The sequence below is a fragment of the Malaclemys terrapin genome, chromosome 5 (genome assembly GCF_027887155.1).
Source record: "Malaclemys terrapin pileata isolate rMalTer1 chromosome 5, rMalTer1.hap1, whole genome shotgun sequence".
Lineage (NCBI taxonomy): Eukaryota > Metazoa > Chordata > Testudines > Emydidae > Malaclemys > Malaclemys terrapin.
In genome coordinates, this window is record NC_071509.1 from 135,458,519 (window position 1) to 135,481,989 (window position 23,471).

The following is a 23,471-nucleotide window of genomic DNA, read 5'->3' on the forward strand; positions in this document are numbered from 1 at the left end:
AGTAATAATGGGGCAGATTTTTCCCCATTTAAGTGAATTTCAGTCAGATGGGAATTTTCAAAAGGGGCACAGCCAAACAACAGATAGAATGAATGGAGACATGCATTTTCTACTTACAAATGAAAGTTAGAAACAGTGCTGAGACGGAGATCCTACTTAGTAGACTTGCCACAATAGCATCTGTAGTATAGTATAAAGGCTACCATTTAAAAGAAGAGAAATATTTACCGGCAAATCCAGTCGATTTTAAAGACACCTCCCAACATTTTAGCATTCATTCCTGCAGGCAGAACCCAATGTATTGGGGATCCTCCATGATGGGATTCAGATGAGAGCCTTGCAAATCCTAGAGGAGTCGAGATAGCAGAGGGTAATAGAACAGCTTCTTAAAAAACAAACCAAAAAACAAAAACAAAAAAAAAATAAAGCCACCACCAACACACATATCAAAAGTTACTTTCATTTACCTTGGAATTTTCCACTTTCTCTCACAGAAAATATTAAAATAACACTTCTTGCTGCTCTAAATGCAGCATTAAGCTTCTTCTCGTTCACTGGAAGAGTTGACCAAACACCCTAAAAAAAAAAAACCCAAGGGAAATGTACACAAGTCAGTCACTACAAGGAACTGTTCATTAACTCAATATTTTAAAAGAGATTTAAAGGGGGAAAAAAGGCCAGGCTAGTGGTCTGGAAGAAAATACTATGGGGCAGCTGTATTGGAGACCTAGTGGTATTGCCAACCCCAGTGTTAAAAAGTCATGAGATTTAAAAATTAGTCTCACGTTTAAGCCAATGTGCTGGTTCTTTGCCTTCTGGTTTCTGAGTTTTTCTCTGCAACAATGACAGCGGGAAATTTAGTTTTTATTTAAAAAAAGGATTCTCACATAAAGCCCTACCTCCTGGAGTCAGGTTAAGTTTAACACCAAATATCAAGAGACTTATGATAATTAAACCAAAAAAAAAAATCACAAGATTGGCAACACTGGGATGACAGAGCTGAAGCATACTGTAGAGAGGCCATAGTTAGTGTCGGGGGAGAGCTCTGCCTGCAGAGTGTTTCAGGCTCTTTGCTTCAGTTATTGCACTTAGCCCGTGCCTAAGGCACAGAAGAGCAGTTACTTTACATATAAGGATTGCAAGTAAAGTAATAGTGCTCAAGAATTTGAGCAGTGAATGTGCTGTTGCCAGCTCAAACACAAAGACCACATGCTATTGTGGCTTTATTCCTCTCAGCAGAAAAGCAAAGGTGCCGAGCACCCACAGCTGACTTTCCACAGTCCAAGCCCAAAGTTAAAACCCTACTGTAAAGGATTTAATTTTAAGCTTCATTTGATGGTTTTACTTTTTCAATTTATTTTAGCACAGTTTAATAATAATAATAATAATAATTAAAAAAAAAGGGATATAGGCCTCTTGCCCCACCCAAACCGGGTAACATTGTACTGACTTTTTCCTGTATTTCCTTTCCACGTTATTGCCAACACGTAACGTGCAAATACAACCTGCCCAATCGTCCTCTGTGTAAGTGGAAAGACAGCTGAGCTGCCCCTGTGGCAGCACCTCTTTCAGCCTAGAAGGGTGATCTGGAGGGCAGGCAATAGGGTGGCCAGAGAGATGCATTCCCACACGTTACTCAGAGTAGACACATAATAATACAGCCAGAGACTACAGGTCTGTGCCCACCTCCAACCCAGCCTATCACATGGGTGTAGTTGAACTCCCATTTTAAAAGGGAAGTGGAAGTCTCAAGGCAGCTGATGGCTTCAGAAGCCATGGCAGTAAAAGACCCTATTACCAAGAATTAGTGATCCAGCCCAGCACCCTATTCTACAATGGGGCAAACTCTGCCCCTCAATGAAATGGTGAAAACCCTGCACGTGGAACTCCACACAAGTTTCTCTCGGACAGGAAGCAATGAGAACTTATTTCCTTTCTGAACAGTCTGCTTCCCGCTCCACTCTCTTTGAGTGAGGCTACAATCCAGGCTGTATTTTAACTGTTTACTCAGGCCTGGTCTGGGAGGGGAAGAGAGAGAATCGATCTAAGTTACGCAACTTCAGCTACTTGAATAATGTAGCTGAAGTTGATGTACTTAGATCTACTCACCACGGTGTCTTCGCTGCGGTGAGTCAACTGCTGCCACTCCCCCATCGACTCTGCCTGCATCTCTCGCGGTGGAGGAGTACAGGAGTCGACAGGAGAGCGCTCAGGGATCGATTTATCGCGTTTAGACTAGATGCAATAAATTGATCCCCGCTGGATCGATTGCTGCCCACCGATTCGGTGGGTAGTGTAGACATACCCTCAGTGAGGGATAAATTACCTTGCAAGAAAAGCAGACTAAACAGACAGGAAAGGTCAAACTTGGAAGCCTGAAACTAGGCACCTAAATAACATGTGGTCTGATTTCACAGATTCCGAGCACCCCAGCTTACATTAATTAAACTTCAGATACTAAAGTTTTTAAACTGATGAAGTGTCCACATATATACACGTCTGCAACCCTTGACAGCTATTGAAACTAACTGCATTGATATGAAATATCCTCCAAATCAAAAGTCATGACGTACCACACATCTAGCAATGCAGGAACTAGGCACTGAACAAATTTAGTAACCAAAGAGAGACTATGTGCCAAATTTTTTAAGAAGTTTGAGAGATTAAGCTCTTTCCGGAAAGGACTTTGTTCTGTGTTTGTTTAGCACCTAGCACAATGCCTGGTCCATCACTGGGGCTCCCAGGAGCCACAACAATAATGATATTATTAATATTAAATACCCCATTTTTTCCCTAGATGCCCAGACAAGTTTTTTAAAAAGTTATATTTGAAATAATTTTCTTGTAGCAAGTCAAATGTTGCTCCAAAAAGAAGTTACTTACCTGGAGCTAGAGATTCTTTGAGATGTGTTGTCCCTATCTGTATTCCACTGGGGGTTGTACGCATACACCCCATGCACCCGGAGCTTTTGAAAGTACTGTAATACCATCTGCCAGTCTGCGCATGTGCCCTTGCTCCGCCTCATGGTTTTGACTGAGGCAATAAGGGGCGGGGCCAACTGACTGCACCTTTAGTTCCTTCTTCAAAAGCAAATAAAACAGATCTGCAGCAGAGGGAAAGAAGGGTGGGACTGGACAACAGATGGGGACCACACATCTTGGAAGAACCTCCAGTTACAAGTAAGTAACTTCCTCTTCTTCTTCGAATGGTAGTCCCTATTGCATTCCAGAGGGGGACTGACAAGCAGTACCTAGTCAGGAGAAGGGTGTAAGGAAGATGACAGAACCATGGAACGGAGAACAGCCACAGTGAACGAGGCATCTGCAGCAGAGTCTTGTACCAGGGTGAAATGGGGAAAAAAAAGGTAAAGGTATGTACTCAGCTCCATGTGGCAGCCCTATATATGTCCATGAGTGGCATGTCGTGAAGCGTAGCCCTAGTTGCTGCCTGTGTTCTCATGGAGTGGGCTCATACCTCAAGGGGAGGAGACAGCCCCGATAATTGATAAGAACATGAAACCCACTTAGAAATCCTCCGAGGGGAGATGGCCTTAATCCTTTCCACTATAGCGACCAAGAGTCCCGGGGACTTCCTGAACGTCTTAATCCTCTGCAGGTAAAAGACCAGGGCCCTACAGACATTGAGAGAGTGAAGGCATGTGCTTCGGAAAGAAGGCCATACACGTATGGGTTGGTTGAGGTGAAAGCGGGAAACCACTTTTGGCAGAAATTTGGGATGCAAGCGCTGGGAAACTTTGTCCTTATGGAATGTGGTGAAGAGAGCGGGGAGGTCCGCCGTCATGGCCCCCAGGTCGCCTACCCTTCTTGCAGAGGTAATAGCTGCCAGGAAAACAACCTTCACGGAGAGAAGAAAAAGGAAACAGGAGGCCGGAGGTTCGAAGGGTGATTTCATCAATGCTACGAGGACAAGGTTGAGGTTCAGGGTAGGGCTGTTGATTAATCGCAGTTAACTCAAAAAACAAAAACAAATTAACCGTGATTAATCTCTCTGTTAAACAATAGAATACCCATAGAAATTTAAATATTTTTGATGTTTTTCTAATTTTCAAATATATTGATTTCAATTGCAACACAGACTACAAAGTGTCCAGTGCTCACTTTATATTATTTTTGATTACAAATATTTGCACTGTAAAAATAAAAAAAATTTCAATTTACCTCATAACAAGTACAGTAGTGCAATCTCTATCATGAAAGTGCAACTTAAAAATGTAGTTTGTTACAGAACTGTATTCAAAAATAAAAGAATGTAAAACTTTAGAGCCTAAAAGTCTACGCAGTCCTACTTCGTGTTCAGCCAATTGCTAAGACAAACAAGTTTGTTTACATTTATGGGAGATAATGCTTCCCACTTCTTAATTACAGTGTCACCTGAAAGTGAGAACAGGCACATGGCACTGTTGCAGCTGGCGTAGTAAGATATTTACGTCCCGGATGCGCTAAAGATTCATATGCCTCTTCATGATTTGGCCATCCTTCCAGAGGACATGCTTCCATGCTGATGATGCTCATTTAAAAAAAAAAAAAAAATTAATGCATTAATTAAGTTCTTGACTGAACTCCTTGGGGAAGAATTGTATGTCTCCTGTTTTATTCGCATTCTGCCATATAGTTCATGTTATAGCAGTCTCGGATGATGACTCAGCACATGTTGTTCATTTTAAGAACACTTTCACTGCAAATTTGACAAAATGCGAAGATACCAATGTGAAATTTCTAAAGATAGCTACAGCACTCAACCCAAGGTTTAAGAATCTGAAGTGCCTTCCAAAATCTGAGAGGGATGAGAGGTGGAGCATGCTTTCAGAAGTCTTAAAAGAGCAACACTCCGAAGCAGAAACTACAGAACCCATATCACCAAAAAAAAAAAAAAAAAAAAAAAAAAAAAAAAAAAAAAAATCAACCTTCTGCTGGTCTACATCTGACTCAGATGATGAAAATGAACATGAGTCGGTCCACTCTACTTTGGATTGTTATCAAGCAAAACCCATCATCGGCATGGACGCTTGTCCTCTGGAATGGTGGTTGAAGGATCAAGGGACATAGGAATCTTTAGCACATCTGGCATGTAAATGTCCTGCGACGCCTACAACAGTGCCATGCAAACGCCTGTTCTCACTTTCAGGTGACATTGTAAACAAGAAGCAAGCAGCATTATCTCCAGCAAATGTAAACAAACTTGTTTGTCTGAGCGATTGGCTGAACAAGTAGGTCGTCTGACTGGACTCGTAGGCGCCGAAGTTTTACATTGTTTTGTTTTTGAGTGCAGGTTTTGTTTGTACATAATTCTACACTTGTAAGCTCAACTTTCATGATAAAGAAATTGCACTACAGTATTTGTATTAGGGGAATTGAAAAATACTATTTCTTTTGTTTTTTACAGTGTAAATATTTGTAATCAAAAATAAAGTGAGCACTGTAAACTTTGTATTGTGTTGTAATTGAAACCAACATATTTGAAAATGTAGAAAACATCCAAAATATTTAAATAAATAGTAGTCTATTATTGTTTATTCACATGATTAGTCATGAGTAATTTTTTTTAATCGCTTGACAGCCTTAGTTCTGGGGAACGATGGGATGAATGGGAGGATATGAGGCCCTTCCAGAACCTTGCAGTTAATATGTGAGTGAAAACCAAGTGCCCCTCCACAAGAGTGTGGAAAGCACTAATGGCTGCTACGTGTATGTTGATAAAGAGTTGAGAGTTGAGTTCCAACACTTTCAGGGACAGGAGATATTCCAAGAAAAGAGGAAAGCCCATGGCCTCAGGGGCAAGCCCTTTCTGCAGGGCCCAGGAAGCAAAATGTTTCCCCTCGGCTTGGTAAGATCACCAAGTGGATTCTTTCCTGCTTACTCACGAGGGCACCTTGTCCGGCCGATGAGTACTCCCGTTCTAGTCAAGATGCCCATCCAAAAACCAGGGTCTCAAGTGAAGCGTCCGTGGATCAGGATAGCTGATCCTGCTGTTATGTGTTGAGAGCAGCTCTGGGAATGTTGGTAACAGAAATGAAGTATGGTTCGACAGGCAGAGAATAAGCAGAAACCACAACTAGAGAGGCCAGGACGGGGCGATCAGGATGACAGTCATGCTCTCCCCCGTGGAATCTTGGGGAGGACCCAGGGCAGGAGAGATAGGGGAGAGAAGGCATAATTGAACTGGTTTGACCAGCAGATGACTAGGGTGTCACCTTGGGAACAGGCTCCAAACCTGCCCCAGAACAGTACAGTCTTCATTCGATGCTGGCATGGGAGGCAAAGAGATCCTTGGTCAGAGTCACCCAACAACCGAAAATGCCTGTGACCACGGAATTGTTTAGCTCTCATTTGTGGTCAGCCATGAAATTCCTGCTGAGAACATCCACAATCACATTCTGAGTCCCTAGGAGATAAACCACTGACAACAGGATACGGTGTGCGATGCCTCCACACACAGCGCTGGTGACCTTGTGCCCCCTTGCTTGTTTATGTAGTGAACAGTGGCGGTGTTGTATGACATGACAAGAACATGACAGGAAGACCCGAGGAGCAATGGTGAGCCCGAATGGCAGAACTCTGTACTGGAAGGCCAAGGGACGATTGTAAATCTCAAGAACCATCTGTAGGTTGGGTGGATACCTATGTGGAAGTAAACATCTTGCTGGATACCACATGCCTCTTTCTAGCGAAATATGATGGCTGTGAAAATGACCACATATGGTTGAGACCACGGAGATCTAGGGTTTTGTCTCCTTCCCCGCTTTTTCTTGGGTACCAGGAAATAGGTGGAGTAGAACCCTGTGCCCTGAAAGGTCATGCGAACAGGCTCTATCACCCCTCTCTGCAGTCCGCCTCTAAGGCGCGGATACTATTGTGAGAGTTGTCTAAGAGGTGGGATTGGGACGGGGGATGTGGATGAGGTAGCACTGTGAACTTGATCATATAGCTATGTTGAACATCATACAGGATTCACTTGTCCATTGTTATTGCACTCCAGGCTGGTAGAAAGAGTGCTGGACAGCCCTGAAAGGAGTGGGTTGTATGAACTGTGAGATGCAAGATGGTTGATGGCTAACAGCACAAAGAATTATTGCTTACCCAAAGACGGAGTGCGTGATGTCAAAGACTGAGCTGACAGACGATGCAAACAGGGCCGCTGGATCTTTTGACACTTATGGGGAGGCTCATAGGGTTGGTGATGGAAGAATTGAGGAGCTCGGTGTCATTGTGCAGGAGGTGGATGATAGAATTTGCACATGGGTGTATAAATACCCAGTGATCATAGGGTGGATCTAGAGTCTTTGAGGGAGTGCAGAGAATCATCAGTCTTCTAGCTGAAGAGGTGAGATTCATCAAAAGGGAGATCCTCTATTGTGTTCTGCACCTCCCTTGGGAAACAACATGAATGCAGCTAGGATTCCCTCCCGATGACGATCCCTGTAGCCACAGTGCATGAAGATGGGTCCACTGAATCCACCATGGCCTGAAGCATTGTTCAGGTAACCAGTTTGCCTTCTTTTAAAATAGCCTGGAAGCGGGCATGAGCCTGCTTGGTCATAATTCAAAGTCGTATTTTGTCAGTAACGCCAAGCAATTAGAGATACAAAACTGAAGGCTGGCTGAAGAAAATACCTTATGATCTAGGAGGTCCAAAATCTCTCTTACCCTCCTTGTGTGTTGGAGTGGAACGTGGGTGTTGCTGCCTGGCCCATTTAGTACCAGCCTGAATAAGCAGGGAATTGGAGTGTGGTGGGGTTGGGGGTGAGGGTGAGAAAGCAGAAACTCAGACCCTTTGTTGGTACATAGTATCTTTATGTCATGTCTCTTTTGGGGTGGGTGTGCAAGTGGCCAGGGTATGCCAGTACGGGCCAGTTGGAAAATGGCATAGTTGAAGGACAGAGTGGCGAGATGGGGGAATTCCTCTTAGGCAGATCAGGTAGGTTCCATGGGCAGATATTGGGGCCAAGACCCCCAGTATGGCCAACCAGGAGGATCTTGCGGTTGCTGCAGGGTCCCCACGGAGTGGGGTACCAGTGGCTCCTGTGCTGAGGAAAGGGAGGATATTGCCACTGAGCTCATGGAGCTTTTGGGTATTCATGCCGATGGAATGGGAGAGGCAGATCATGTGCTCCATCTGAGTCCTGAGACACTGAGAAGTCAGGTCCTTGATCGAATGGTGCTGCCGTCAGAACGAGTGGATCCGAGTGAGTCGCCGGGATGTGCTCAGGAACACGACCCAAAAGGTGGCAAGTCCAATGCAGAGGAACGGGGTCTCTTATGGGGCAAATGAACCGGGAGACATGGCGCTGTAACCTCATCCAGGACAAACAGTTCATGAGGCCCAGGAGCTGACTTGAGCATGCATTCCACAGATGGAACCGGGGATGGAATGGAGGACTGCCTCAGAACCAACAATTCCTGTGACTTTGGAGATATCGATCCAGAAAGGGTACATGGCTCTGTAACCGGGACTGGCAGATCCAGTGTTCTATACAACTTCTTGTCATGTTTGTGAGCCTTGGATTGCACCACTTCTCCATGCCTGGAACTCATGGAGAATGCAACATCCTTCTTGGGCTTTGAGGCCGAATTACTGTCATGCTTATGCACACGCTTCCTTGCCTCACGGCTAGGCCCCCTGCACGGGATCTGTAGTGCTCGTACCAGTAGAACTGGACCGGAGCTCCACAGTAGAAGACACGTTCCTCAACTGCTCAGGCCGATGTACCGGGGTGGTGGGGGTGTTTTCCCCAGCCTGGATCCGAGTGCAGCCTCATGGCAACCTCGATGAGGTCCTTCTTGAGGCGAAGAGTCTGGCCTTCCCAGGTACGGGCTGGGAGCAGAGGCAGATACTGCATCTCAATGAGACGTGCAGATCTTGAACCTTGGCGTCTTTGGCGTAATCCAATACCCAGGCCTAGGTGTTGGGGAGGCAGTCAGCAGGTAAAAAGGCATCCCAAAGACTACTTCTAACACTAAAACTGCTACAACAGTAACAAAATACTAACTATATACAAGAGTAAAAAAGTCCTTTTTCTGTATTTAGGAAAATGCATCACAAGAGACGAGAGAAGAGAAAAGGCTCCAACTCGGACCATGCGGCGGTGAGAAGGAACTGAGGGTGCAGACGGTATGCCCCGCCCTTTTATCGCCTTGGTTGACACCATGCGGCAGAGGCAAGGGCGCATGTGGACCAGCAGACTACTACTACTTTCAAAAGCTTCAGCTCAGAGCGCTTGGTGCATGCATATAACCCCCAGTGCAATACAGATACGGACCATCATTTGAAGAAGAACTTCTATTTTCCTGACTAACTTCCTACATGACCATACTCCAAAACATGGAATCATAGGACTGGAAGGGACCTCAAGTGGTCATCTAATCCAGTACCCTGCATTCAAGACAGGACTAAGTATTATCTAGACATCTGAATACAAAAACATTAAATTGATTCTCTAATACAATAGCCTAAATTTTTCTTTTGCCAAAATTTAATATTAAGAGAATCTTGTCGCAGGAATAACAGACATCAACTCAATTTTTCGTTTGTTTTACTTGGAATTACACACAGATCAAACTCTCACCATGTACTGAAAGAGGTATATTTAGAGGCCAGAATCTGGCTGTAGCTTCCCAGCTATGCCCCTGGCAAGGGAAGAGAATAACTCAGGTGGCATAAAGTGGGCTGGGCCATCCATCACCAACTGCCCTCTTGATATAGGAGGTGTCTCAGTGGTGGATAAAAACTACACTCCAATTCTCATCTGGCATACAGTCCTTAGTAATTACAGCCTGCTGGCATAAGTTAAGAGCAGTCAAGGAGCTGCTCTAATTTGTGTTGGAGCCAGAGCAGCTACAATTTGAGAATTAGGAAGCTAAAAACAGGTTTGCAATTTTGGCACAGGAGATAATACGGGCTTGAGTGTCAGTCCCTTTCTGTACTAAGTTTCATGATAAAAAAATCAGTTTCAGGAAAAGTTTGACGTACCTTAGCTTTGGCAAGTGAGACATTTTCATGGTTGTTACTCTTGATGAGAAAAAATCTTGCATCTTGGAGAATATATTTAAGTTTACTGGTTTGGTCTGAAAAACAAATTTTAAATAAGCTCAAGTTTAAACTTTTAAAAATTATTTCCACTAGGTAGTGGGTGTTTATTTTTAGCCCTCCCAACCCCTACCTAAATCAAGAGTTAAAACCTTCCACCCCCAGCTTCAACCTTGAAATCAATGCCAAAGAGCACGCAATGCCAAGCTTTTATTTAAAAAAAAAAAAAAAAAAAAAAAATGAAAAAAAAAAAAAATTAAGTAACTTCAGATAAAAATCAAACATAGCCTAGTGATGTTCCGATATACTTGTATCCCAGCTTACAGCGCCACGATAGGTAATGTGAAACGTTTGCATCAGGCATTGTTGAATAGAGTATTGTTAAAACATTCCCCTTTTCAAGTAAGGGCATCTCATTGCTACTTTGCTGCTCCTGCAACAAGCAAATAATTGACTTTTTTGCACCTCTAATGACATGCAAAAATAAATCAGGATGGAGATGCATCACTGTTTACACTCACAAATCAAGTATTCAGATTGTTATATCGGAACATTACCACTTTGACATAACATCAATGAATGGACAGAGACAATGGCTTGTGATGGGGCATGCATTAAAAATTCAAATTTAAATGATACCTTTTTGGACAGCACGAACGGAAGATGATAATTTCTCATGCTTCTTTTCTGAACCTGTGTTTAGCCAAAGTACATTTGTTCAGATTGAGCCTTGATAGAGATAAGATACAATTTCTACAGCCTTGTCACATACAATTTTCATTCATGACAAATTATTCCTCCTGGCGCGCACCCACACACACAAAAATACTGCTCAATGTGCACGAGTGTTTTGTTTTAGTTTTTTGGGTTGTTTTGGTTGTTTTTTGTTTGAACAGTTTCCTACTCAGAAAACTAGTCACTGAATCATCATCTTCCAAGTTTTTTTAAAAAGTGAAAATTCCACTTAAGCAACAGAATAGCATTAAAGTAACAAGAAAGCCTACTTCCCCAAAATTATCCACACAGAACATGCCAAAAGTCAATACAAAATTAACAATTAAAATATTAAGCTGCATACCCCACAAATTTCTACAGTGTTCACATTTCAAGATTTGATACAAGTCAGCATGACAGGCAGTAAAAGGAAAAAAAATACCTGCATAGGATTCTGATGCAGAACTTCCACTTCTATCAAAAACAATTGGAGAGATACCTCTAGCTCTCTTCCTTTCCTTCTTTTTCTCATCTAAAAATCCCAAAACAAAGATAAGCAGTACTGTAAATATCACACAGGGAAGACAAGAATGGGATGAAAGTACTGGCAACAGTAAGTGCGATTTGTGATAACTACAAGGATATATGGTTCTAACAAGATTTAGGTTTCTGTCCTAAGGTCCCTCCTCCCGAAATATCATGTACAATAATTTACCCTAATTTTCAAACGTGTAGTTCATGAGGGAAAGGTGAACAGCAAGAAATCTGCAAGTTCCATACAAAGTTTAAGATGCAGAAGTGATTCACTAGGTTTGGGGCTGCTTTAGTTCTTCTCTCCAATGCTTTAGAAATTTGCAGTGACACCAAATAGGAAAATTGTGTTGTGACCACTGCCACTGCCCCGAATGCTACTCTCTGTATCTGAAAGCTCAGAAAAGTGGCAGAAGTAATAATAAATAAAACACTGGGGAACACTGTCAATAGGTCTCTTTTCCTCAAAGTTAAATTATACCTCAAACTTTTTTCTTGGGGAAGAAAAATTACTACAGCTTCTTTTATTTTTTAAGCTGTTCTCACTCTCTAACTCCAAATACCAATGCTGGCCCACCTGTGTCTAAATTACTCAGGAGGACCAGCTATGAAACCCTCAAATCAAGGAAGCTAACGTGACAGGAACCTTTTTTAACAAGATTGTAAGCATGCGTCTCATCAAAACCAAACAACAATAAAGAAATACCATCAAGTGATCTCTCCATTGAGCCAAATTATATTATATGATCTTTTTCAAGATTTCATCCAATCTTCCAAGTTAGTCTATGCCAAAAGAACCAAGTAATCAATAAATTTAGCAACACCTCATAAAAAGGGCTTCATTGATTCTTAAATTCTGAGAGGAATTTAATATTCCTGAAAATTAAACACTATCAGAAAAAGCGAGAACCAGGCATGGTGCGGGCAGTTGCCATCCAATTTTCTTAAGTCCCTATTTCCCCTATTATTCTGATCCTGGACTCCTCATCATTCCAAGTTGTGTGGTGTTCTCTCAAATGAATGAGAACACTAAATGCATTTTCACCAAGACCCAGCCATGTTCTCTCTCCCTCACCTTTGGAGAAATTGCTAAGGCAATAGCCTCACTATTCCACCCAGCCACACATCTTGATTTATACTGAACTTCTTGCCATCAACTTTAAAAGATAAATCATAAGCGAATCTATATAAGAAGTGTCAAATAGTATTGACTGCAGAAGCTTTAAGTGTTAAAACAGCAAAGCCAAATCCAGTTCATCTACAGCAATTTGATCCTAGTATAGCGGAAAGTCATTATTTCCAGGCAAGCCTTAGTACTAATGTTCCATTATATTGTCTTGCTGTAAAAATTCACTTAAAAAAAATAAATAAGAAAAAAATCACCTGATGACCAAAGTCAAAGCTAATCCTCACTAGCACAAGCCAAAAAGAAGAAGTCAACCTTGAAATATCAGTAGATTTAAAACAAATAAGAAAAATCAGATATCAAGTAGTATAATAAGAAGCAATCTACCTGAAGCATCCGAGCCGGAACCAGATCTGACTGACCCATCTGTGAAGGATGCGGATTCAGAATCAGAATCACTGGCTTCACTTCGTGTGTCATAGTCATTTCCTTCCTTTTGATCTCTCTCATCTTGTTCATATTCTTCTTCTTCCTCCTCCTCCTCTTCTACCTCTTCATCCTCCTCCCCTTCATCATCTTCCTCTTCTTCCATTCCTTCCTCCTCATTTTCTGTGTTTCCTTGCTCAGAGGAACCGCTGCTGCCAGTCTCATGTTCTGAGCCATATTCCTCAGAGTTCACCTCTTCTTTAGAAGAATGGCTGGATCTGCTCAGTCTTCTATCTACGTCGTGCCTAATTCTCTGATGTTCAAAGAGAAAATCAATCAGCAGTCATAGAACACATTGTCTGGATGCACAAAGTGCCTTAAGAGAATGCACCTTATAAAAGCCTCAAACAATTGTTTTATTTCTAAGGCTGCAATAACTTTTACTACCTCAGAACCATCTGGTGTGGAAGACTTTGCCCTTCTGTCAACATCTCTTTTCCTCATGCAAGTCTTTTCAAGTTGTCCTTTATATGGTTCCCTTGAACTGCTGCTTGACATACGGGTCTTTCGATCATCTGGGCGCTTGTTTCTATCAGACCTCTGATATTCCTCATTCTTGTACTCCGACAGTGGCTTTCCTTTTGTACTCACCATTCTTTTATTATTGCTAACTGATGAGCTAGGTGGCTTTGGAATCATTTGCCTTGATGAATGCATAGAAGGCTTCTGTCTTTTGCTTTCAGCACTTTCCATCCTGTCACTTTTTCTTTTTGACCCTTAAATAAAGACCAATAGAGACCAATTTCAAAGTTATTTTACACATCAGATTAGACGACTTCTTTTTACGTTTGATAACATTTCTCCTTAAAATCAGCTTTACTGTCTTGAAGTTTCAGTTCCAAAGCACTCTTAAAAATAACCTTTCAAGATTATAGCATTTTACAAATATTAAGTCCTTAACCTCCCAGTCACATTCACATTTTCCATAGTGAGAGTCGGAGAAACTGATGCTGAAAGGCTAAGTGACAAGCGCAAGGCCAAACAAGTTACTAGCAAAGCTGGGACTGGAAAAGACGACTTCCTTGTTCCTACTCCTGTATTCAGTTTACTAGACCAAAAAATAATTTGTACGATATCAGCTATATCTGCAGAAAACCCAGATTCACTGTGATCTTCAGCTAAAGAGAAGCTCTACTTTATTATGTTTATTCAGGTCAGAGATTACATTATAACGCAGTTGCACAAAAACCGGTTGGGATTCCATTACCGGGGGTATGAACATCGTCACCTTGCAGACTTTAACCATCCTGCACTGTAAAATGTTGCTGTCTACTTTTTAGCAAGATATCTGAGTAGTAAAGCCACATACCCTTTTTCTCATTTTTATCTTGCTCACTATCAGGATTATACAGCTCATCATCTTGGTCTGGAGCATCAGTCAAAATGTCATCCAGAACATTCAGTTCACCATCTGAAAATAATGTACATAAATTACAAATAATATTGACAATAATCCATTTTGAAGAAATTCTCTGAAAGTGTTTGTAACCAGCATTAGTTTTTATAATGTCATTAAATTTACGAATGCATTAACACAGCAATGAAACTTTACAGCTTTTCAATTTCCTCCTTGACTTTAGCTTCAAGTGTCAACAAAATTCAACCTGGGAGTGTTGCAAGATGGGAGCATCAACCTTTATGAGAGTCAAAGTCCAGCTCACTTTTGTGATATGGTCTCTGCCAAAGACAGGGATTATGGGACTTGCAGTCCAAATGTCATGGGAACTGCATGCTGCCATCAAAGCATGCGAATAACAAAAATACCAGACCAAGGAAAGCAGCAAAGGGAGATGATAGAACTTAATGACTCTGTCAAAGAGACTGGGGAAAGGCAGGAGGGCTCATCTTGTCAAAGGAAAAGTGCTTAAAGGGAAACACATGCAAAAGAAGCCTGGCAAGGAGCCAAAGGCCTGTTTGAGAGCCTTAAATGAAGAGGAGTAAAACCCTGAAAGAGAAGGGAGTCTATGATGCTCTGGTCACAATTTTGAACTCCATTAGCCAGTGGTCACAGACTCCAGAGGCTTCTCTACCTGGAATACAGCCTTTTGCATCTGAAAGTTCTACAGGAACTAAATAAGAAGGGAGGCTGTCTGAACAGAGTGAGACTAACAAAGTATCAAGGGGTCACCGGGGGTAAGTTCCCAGCATGCAACTTTCTCTATCCCATAATTCATATTTTTACTTTAAAGAGAGATCCCACAAACCCACATGGCACTGTCCACCCTCTGACTGCAGGATTAAGTCTGCACAGCTCTGTATAGTCTCATGAATGTTGCAAATACAGGACGCATTATCCTCCAGTATTATCAGAGATACAGGAAGAACCACAACAATGGGGGACATGATGTTTTTTTCGAGGACGGACTGCTGATGGACATAGTGAAAAACAATTCAAGGCTGTTGGTGGCATTCATGAAGCAGCTGCAGACGGCGGAGCACCAATTCTGGGCCCAAGAAATGAGCACTGACTGGTGGGATCACATCACAATGAAGGTTTGGGATGACTAGAAGTAGCTGCAGAACTCTAGGATGCAAAAGGCCATATTCCTGGATCTGTGAGCAGAGCTCACCTCTCCAGTGGATGAACAAATGAGACAGTTCGGAAGCGAGTGATGATTGCACTATGAAAGCTTGCAATGCCTGATTGCTACGGGTCAGTGGGAAATCATTACAGAGTTGGAAAATCCTCAGTGGGAGTGGTTTTCATACAAGTGTGTAGGGCTATTAATCATGTCCTGCTATGCAGGTCTGTGACTCTCCGCAATGTGCAGGATGTCACGGTTGAATTTGCAGCAATGAGGCTGCTGAACTGTGGTGGGACAAACAAACGGCATGCCTACCCCTATTTTGGCACCACCACCTTGCCCCAGAGTACATCAACAGAAAGGGCTTCTTTTCTGTAGTTTTGCAAGTCTTGGTGGATCACCTGGGATGTTTCACGGATATCGGTGTGGGCTGGTCAGGGAAGGTGCATGATGCTTGCAACTTTAAGAACACAGGACTGTTCAGAAAGCTGCAAGCAGGGACATTCTTTCCTGACTGGTGGATTACCACTGGTGATGTTGAAATACCAGCAGTAATCCTGGGGGACCCAGCATACCACACGCTCCTCTGGCTCCTGAAGCCATATACCAGTCACCTTGACAACACCTAAGAAAGATTCAACTACCAGCTCAGCAGGTGCTGAATGATAGTTGTGCTTTTGAAGGCATGTTGGTGTTAGTTTATTCACTGCGATCCAATCTTGAGAGAGAAATATCCCAATAGTGATAGTTGCCTGTTGTGTCCTGCATAATATTTGTGACTTTGTAGTGTGATATGACAGACTGTACTCTACGTAGCCCTGAAATTCTGGGACCTGTTAAGAATTGTGTAGTGCTTGGTGTACATTTACACCCCTGTCATCCAGTGAATTATTCTGTTCTCCTCTATCTTTATACACTATCACACTTTCACTAAGACTATGAATTATTCGGTGCTTGCTGAACATGTACACATGACTAGGGTGTTTTCTTGAACCTAAGAGATCTGTGGTGCTGTACACTTACAAGTATTGAGTGCTCTGAGTACTGCTATACATTCTGCAGAACATGTGGTGAACGAATAAAGAGTTTATCTTCAAAAACAAATTTATTGACTAACCAAAGCAGTGAAAAAAGTGCTAAAAAGGACAATACAATACAAACTTCCCACATAAATTAACCAAATGCAGCTTTATATTTAGAATGGCAAACAATTTTTGTCCATTTCAGTGCAGAAATGCAGTCAATTTTAGCAACACATAAACCAACCAGTGCCTTGAATGCAACAGTAAGTGACTGAGACATCCCTGATGCCTGCCCTGCATCCGAAAGTATCTGGAAATTACTTGCCTCTTTCCCTCGGCAGTATAAAGCTTTATGGAGGTCTTTGCCAGAAAGGACTAGATTTGCTGTACAGTAACTCCTCACTTAACATTGTAGTTATGTTCCTGAAAAATGCAACTTTAAGTGAAACGATGTTAAACGAATCCAATTTTCCCATAGATTTAATGTAAATGCGGGGGGTTAGGTTCCAAGGAAATTTTTTGGGGGCAGACAAAAGGCATTATACCGTATACTGTACAGTACTGTAAGGTACTGTGGTTTGGAAGTGCCCCTGGCTTACCTCACATAGGCACAGCCCGCTGCAGGCAAGGACACTAGGAAGCACCTTTCCAGCAGCAGCTTCCCCGGAGAAGAACAGGCGCCGACTTTGCTGGGGGATGCTCCAGGCCAGCCTCTTCCTGTCCCAGCTCCACTGCAGTCCCACCTCTTCCTACCCCCACTCCAGCCCCGCTCCTTCCCCCCACCCTCAAAGTCCTAAGCGCTGCCAAACAGCTGTTTGGCGGCAGGGAAGCACTGGGGGGGGGGAGGAGGCGGAGAAGAGTAACTTGTGCAATGCTCCCTCATAAAGTTGTTGCTCTTCCACAGAATCTTACAAGCAGTGGACAGAGCAGGCAGCCAAACGACCTTATAAGTGGGCATTGCACAACTTTAAACGAGCATGTTCCCTAATTGAGCAGCGATGTAACTTTGAAACAACGTTAAGCCGGAGGACATTAAGTGAGGAGTTACTGTACTCACTCCTCATCAGGAAGATACTGAGTGCATTCTTGCAGGAAATGGTCTGGGGAAGGTTTTGGGGAAAGACCCTAGAGTCCTACCAAATAATGCTGAAGACTCCCGTATTTGAGGCAATCAGGCGCCAAGCAGAATCCGAAGGACCCTACTCTCCAAAACTAGCCTGTGTGCCTGTTTCAGAAGATTCTGAACTGCACAATAATCAGAGGTTTTGCTGCTTAGGGTTAAGGGGCTTGCAACTCTCCCATTTTTGAGGAAAAAGAAGCCACACATTCTGATTCCTTGTCTTTTTCCTCTGTGGATGTACATTTGGTTCTGAATCTCCAGTTTCCCGAACAGCAAAAAGGCACTTCTTCTGTTCAACAGAGCTCCCCAACCCACCGATTACATGGTGCTACCTCAATGTGTATGTGCATGAGGGATAGCCAGCACTGCCAAAGCAAGTGGTGACACCAGCTGCCCCCGTTACTACAAGTAATACCACTGATAAGAATCATCACTAGCTCAGGTTGCATTAAGACTTGTTTCAGATACTCGTTTGGCACCAAGCTTTCAACCAGCCCTAGTACAGGACACTGCTTTGAAGCCCTGTGAACAGTTAAAAAGTGCATAATGCAATCAAAGCAATCTACATAAATCACATAATGAGCCAACAATAGCTCTAGCTATTGTCTCCTAGGATATGCAAGCTCCCCCACCCCATGCAACCCTTCTATTCTGACAGTGATTGCTGCAGGCCTTGTATGTAGTAACTGGTAGGCAGAGAATGAGCAATAATGGTTGTAAGTTGGAGTATAACCCTTTTGGTTCTTGACTAGGGGTATGTCTACACTACAAAACTATGTTGATCTAAGTTACACGGACATACAGACGCCACAATTATGAAGTCGCTTTTGCAGGTCCACGCTATGTTCTGTGTGTCGGTCGTGCACATCCTAACCAGGAGTGCTTGCACCAATTTAACTGTCTGTGTGGGGCATCCTGTGATGGCTTCTGAAAGCCAGCAACACTCAATGCAAGCAACACAGTGACTGACACTGTGTCTATCTACCTAAGCGCTACTGCTTTTCGAGTTATTAAGTTGTCATAGGAGAGAGTTACATTGGCAGAAGCAAGATTTTAGTGTAGACACTTACAGATTTAGGTCGCTGTAAACTGCCCTGTGTCAACCTAACTCTGTAACGTAGATCAGGACTAAGGCTTGTTTTTGACACATTTAGATCTGTTATGCTCAACCAGTACACAATCCAGATTTCAGAGCGGTAGCCATGTTAGTCTGTATCAGCAAAAACAAGGAGTCCTTGTGGCACCTTAGAGACTAACAAATTTATTTGGGCATAAGTTTTCGTGGGCTAGGAGCCACAAGGACTCCTCGTTTTTACAATCCAGATTAAATAGCTCCTCCCAGTGTTAGTGGAGCTGAACATACCACCCATAACAGAATTTGTATCTGTATGAGTATTTTCAGAGCATCAGACTTATAACCACCAGTGCTATCATTATAGTATACCCACGCATGACTTGCAGCTTAAAGACCTAGTTAAACTAATATACTTTCTAAAAAATAAATTCTTATGTATGTTACCAACTATGTACCAGAGTATTAAAACTAGAAAAAAAAACCATCAACATGTTTGCTTTTTGCTCAGCACTGAACAGTAAAAAATGAAATTTATCAATCAATTTTCCTTTTCACTTATCATAGATTTGCCATAACATTTGGTTTGCAAATACTATGGGGAATTTATAAAAGCTTGCATTTACAATTCCTAAACCGAGGGAATATATTAACCTGGCAATGCAACTTTTCACATACCATATCAGCAAGTACACATGCACTAGGAACTATCATATAGCAGTATTGGTTCTAAAAGGCAGAGAAGCAGACAGACACCAGAGGAGATGGCACGACTGGAGACAAAGCTCACAATTCACTTCTGATGTTTGAATGTGATATATTAAGTAGTACTAACATGCACACATAGCTACAGACTCATTGTCATTACCATCACTATGTATAGCCATGCTCACCCTTTGAGCAACACTAAGGAAGTTAGAAAGAGAAAAGGTTGGTTTGAGTATGCAGCTAATTCTGCCAACCACAGGATTGTTCACTTTGGTATACTGCTTATAGGAAAACCAAGAGTAACAAACACCAGAATTATGAACTGATCAGTCAACCACCTCATTTAGAACCAGAAGTACACAATCAGGCAGCAGCAGAGACAAAAACAAACAAACAAACAAACAAGTATAGTACAGTACTGTGTTAAGCACTTATGGAAAATAAAGGGAAAAATTAAAAATAAAGATTTGATAAGGTAAGGAAACTGATTCTGTGCTTGTTTCATTTAAATTAAGATGGTTCAAAGCAGCATTTTTCTTCTGCATAATAAAGTTTCAAAGCTGTATTAAGTCACTGTTTAATTGTAAATTTTTGAAATAACCAAATTAATGTTTTGTTCAGCGTTATGGACATTTCAGAGTTACGAACAACCTTCATTCCCAAATTGTTCATAACTCTGAGGTTCATCCTCTACTACTTTGGCTGAGTACAGTTTAAGCTGTCCAATCTAAGCAATGTAATAGTTTGGCCTAACTTCGGTGGTTGGGTTTAAGTGTGTGGGTGCTGTTGGTGGCCTGTGATATACAGGACATGAGACTAGATCAGGGATTCTCAAATGGGGTCACGAGGTTATTACCCTGAGTTTATGAGCTGTCAGTCCTGTGCCTGGCGGGGTCATGAAACGTCAGCCCCCATTAAATTAAAAAACCCTGTTTTAATTTATAAGAGGGAGGGGTGTCGCACTCAGAGGCTTGCTGTTTGAAAGGGGCCCTCGCCGCTACAAGACGTTTGAGAACCACTGTACTAGATGATCTGGTGGTCTCAAACTCTATAGACTCTACTGAGGCCTCTACCGTTTCCCTGATATTTAATCCATTCCCCCCCCCACCCCTTTCAGTTATTGGGGTCTATTACTCTGTGGTGCTGCACATCACCTTGAGAAGAGCTACAAAATTTATAAATATAAGAAGTCACCTCTAAGTTGTTACGTAAAGGGGCCTCACAGCAGCTACAGCTCCTACCTTGGAATCTGTGCACACGGTAACCCCACTAGAGTAAAAGGGAGCCTTAACCAAGGGCACGCAGAGCAACGGCTGCCCCCCACCCCCACCCCCACGCATCACTGCATGATGGGGTAATCTGACGTGCATACAACACAAATAAATGGTACAAAGCTTAAAATAGTGGCTATTCCCACCTCTGGGCAGTAACACGTTAGTCTAATCGAGCAAATTATGTCTACAGCCCACCCAAGGGTTTCACAGAGGGATCTCCATCCAGTCCCTTCATCCCTAGAATACGGTTGACACTTCAGAAGAAAATTATGAACGATTTTTGTAATTATTTTAATTTATTCTGGTAAAACCAACATGAAAATCTCCCCTCCCCTCCCACCGCAGGGCAGCTGACCCCCCCCAAGCCACCCCCCGCAGGGCAGCTGAGCCCCCCAGCCAGTCCCCCCACGCCCCCGCAGGGCAGCCCCCCCACCTAGTCCCCCCACCTTCCGCGCAGGGCAGCCGCCCCCCCCCCACCTCCCCTCCGCCCCCGCAGGGCAGCCGCCCCCCCAACCATCCACCCGCTTCCCGTAAGGGCCCCACCCCCGCACGCAGGGCGGTGCAGGGCAGCGATCCCCCCCGGCGAGGCCCGCTACCTTTCTCCTCCCGGCTGTCCGCCGCCATCCCGCCGCCTCCCCTCAGGGGCCGGCCGCCTCGCGCTCTGCTCACAGCGCCGGCGGGGTGGGACGCTGGGGCGCGGGGCGGGGCGCTGGGGCGCGCTGCGGGGGCGGGCGCGGAAAGAGACAGGGCTGCGGGCTCTCGGTGCAGGCCGGGCCGGGCCGCGCCGCGCCGCCGAACGTCTGGCTAGAGAGCCCCTAAGATGGAGGCTGCTTCCTGCGTGAGACAATCCCCCTCCCACCATGCACCGCTTTGTTTACGCTTCTGGCGTCACAATGCAGGCTGCGTGTGACCTCAGCGCGTAGCGTCCGCCCGGAAGGGCTCCAGGACCGCCGCGGAGGCGGGCCGTATCACGTGACTCTACAGGGCGCCCTCGGCCGCCGCCATCTTGCGGCGTCCGCCCCGCCCGCGCGCTGCCGTGGCGTCCCGCGCTCCCCGCCGCAGAGCCGGGCCTGGGACGAGTGCAGCGGCCCCGGTTGCCTGGGGCTGTGTGAGCCGCCGAGCAGAGGCGTTAGCGGCGGGTACCCGGCCTGGGCCAGTCCCCGGGGATCGCTGCGCGGGGCAGGCGTGTGCAGACGTTAACGGGCGGGTAGCACCCCGCCCCCGGCAAGGGGCTGCAGAGCGGCTGGACCCGGCATTGCCCCGCTCCCAGGGGAGACGCTGCAGGCCTGGGGCTCTAGGAGGGGAGAGGTGTGAGTGGCTGGGCGGGGGGGGGCATGGCTGGGCTTTGGGGGAAAGGGGGTGTGTCTGACCCCCCCCCATGCCCCCTGGATGGTCTCTGGGGGGCTGGAGGGGGCAGAGAAGCAGGCAGTGGGTTGTTGTAGGAGCTTCTTTAACTCTCTACTCCTGGGGGGGGGGGGGGAGTTGTGTGTGTCTGTTGTTCCAGACAGACTTGCTGACAGGGAGTGTGAAATAAATGACCCAAATCATTGAAACGGGTGCGATCCTAGAGTGTTATTTTGACCAATAACATTTGCAGCATTTTAAAATATTGAGTGCCGCGTTTGGCGCACAGGGCACCGCTCTGTCAGCAGGTGGGGCTGGGTAGGTTGCATGGACAGGCCTAGGCAGGCTGTTTCCCTCTCTGCATCCCCGAGGGAAAGGTGAGCGAAGGAAACTAAGCTAAATAGCAAAACAACTGGTTAGAAATAAAACTGTCAGTGGTTTTTAACGTGTGGCCCCTGGACTCCTAGGGGGGTCTGCCGGCTAAGATTGCTAAAGGTGTCTGTTGCACCATTCAAAATTATTTAGGGGTCTGCAAATGAAAAAAAGGTGTTAAACCCCTGCTGGTAAATATTATTCAGAATGTTTTTAAAAAGATACAACCTGCTCCTACGCACACATTCCTTTCCTTTGTGAGCACCACCGTCTTCAAGTGATTGTACTCCTCAAATTACAGAGCTGTGGGTATGTCTAGACTCTACACTGCAATTAGACATCTGCAGCTGACCCGTGCCAGCTGACTTGGGCTAAAGGGCTATTTAATTGTGGTGTAGATATTTGGGCTGGGGCTGGAGCCTGGCTCTAGGGCCTTTTTTGAGGTGGGAGGGTCCCAGAGCTCGGGCTGCCTCCTGAACCCCAATATGTACGCTGAAATTAAACAGCCCCACAACCTCAGTCAGCTGGTATGGGCCAGCCACAGGTGTCTATTTGCAGTGTAGACATTTCACACCATCATAGCTATACTGGCAGAGTCTCCCGATGTAGATGCAATGTATGCGGACAGAAGGACTTTTTCTTTTCGCATGGCTACATCACCTCCCTGAATGGTATTATCTAAGATGACATCTTCTGTTGGCATATTTGTGTCTACACTGGAGGTTTTGTTGGCATAGCTATGTTGGCTTGGGGGTTTGATTTTATACCCCCACACCTCTGACAGATGTAGTTATGCCAGCAAAACTTTGTAGCATAGACCTGGCCTGAGTGAAGCTTTTTCTGTTCTCTTCCAGTAACTAAGGAGCAGGAGTGAGTTGGGCTTGCAAATCAAGGAGAGATGACCTAGGCCAGGTCTACAGTACAAATTTTTGCTGGCATAACCCCATGTGTGGCTGCATCTGTACTGACAGAAGCAGTCTTGTGTTGGTTTAGCTAATGTCATGTAGGGAAGTGGTGTTACCTTGCCAACAGAAAAACTCCTTCAGTCCACATATGCCGCATCTCCACTAGGGCGCTCTGCCAGTGTAGCTATCCCAGCATAGCTGTGCCAGGAAAGCATTTTACTCCTGGG

General features: G+C 44.3%; 1 protein-coding gene across 2 annotated transcripts in view; it reads right to left on the reverse strand.

Moving 5' to 3' along the window:
- YTHDC1 (YTH N6-methyladenosine RNA binding protein C1) overlaps positions 1-21,463 on the reverse strand; it is a 32,412-nt gene extending 10,949 nt beyond the window's left edge. Inside the window, exons 1-9 of one of the 2 annotated variants that reach the window (XM_054029600.1) lie at positions 21,220-21,463; positions 14,212-14,313; positions 13,290-13,618; positions 12,804-13,155; positions 11,202-11,291; positions 10,685-10,738; positions 9,989-10,083; positions 468-576; positions 229-346 (exon numbers count right to left, since the gene is read on the reverse strand). In XM_054029600.1, coding sequence (XP_053885575.1) covers positions 229-346; positions 468-576; positions 9,989-10,083; positions 10,685-10,738; positions 11,202-11,291; positions 12,804-13,155; positions 13,290-13,618; positions 14,212-14,313; positions 21,220-21,247 — 1,277 coding nt within the window. In that variant the 5' untranslated portion in view covers positions 21,248-21,463. The remainder of the gene's footprint in view (positions 1-228; positions 347-467; positions 577-9,988; positions 10,084-10,684; positions 10,739-11,201; positions 11,292-12,803; positions 13,156-13,289; positions 13,619-14,211; positions 14,314-21,219) is intronic. The other variant, XM_054029601.1, reaches the window with a different exon arrangement.
- Between the last annotated feature and the right edge of the window lie 2,008 nt (positions 21,464-23,471).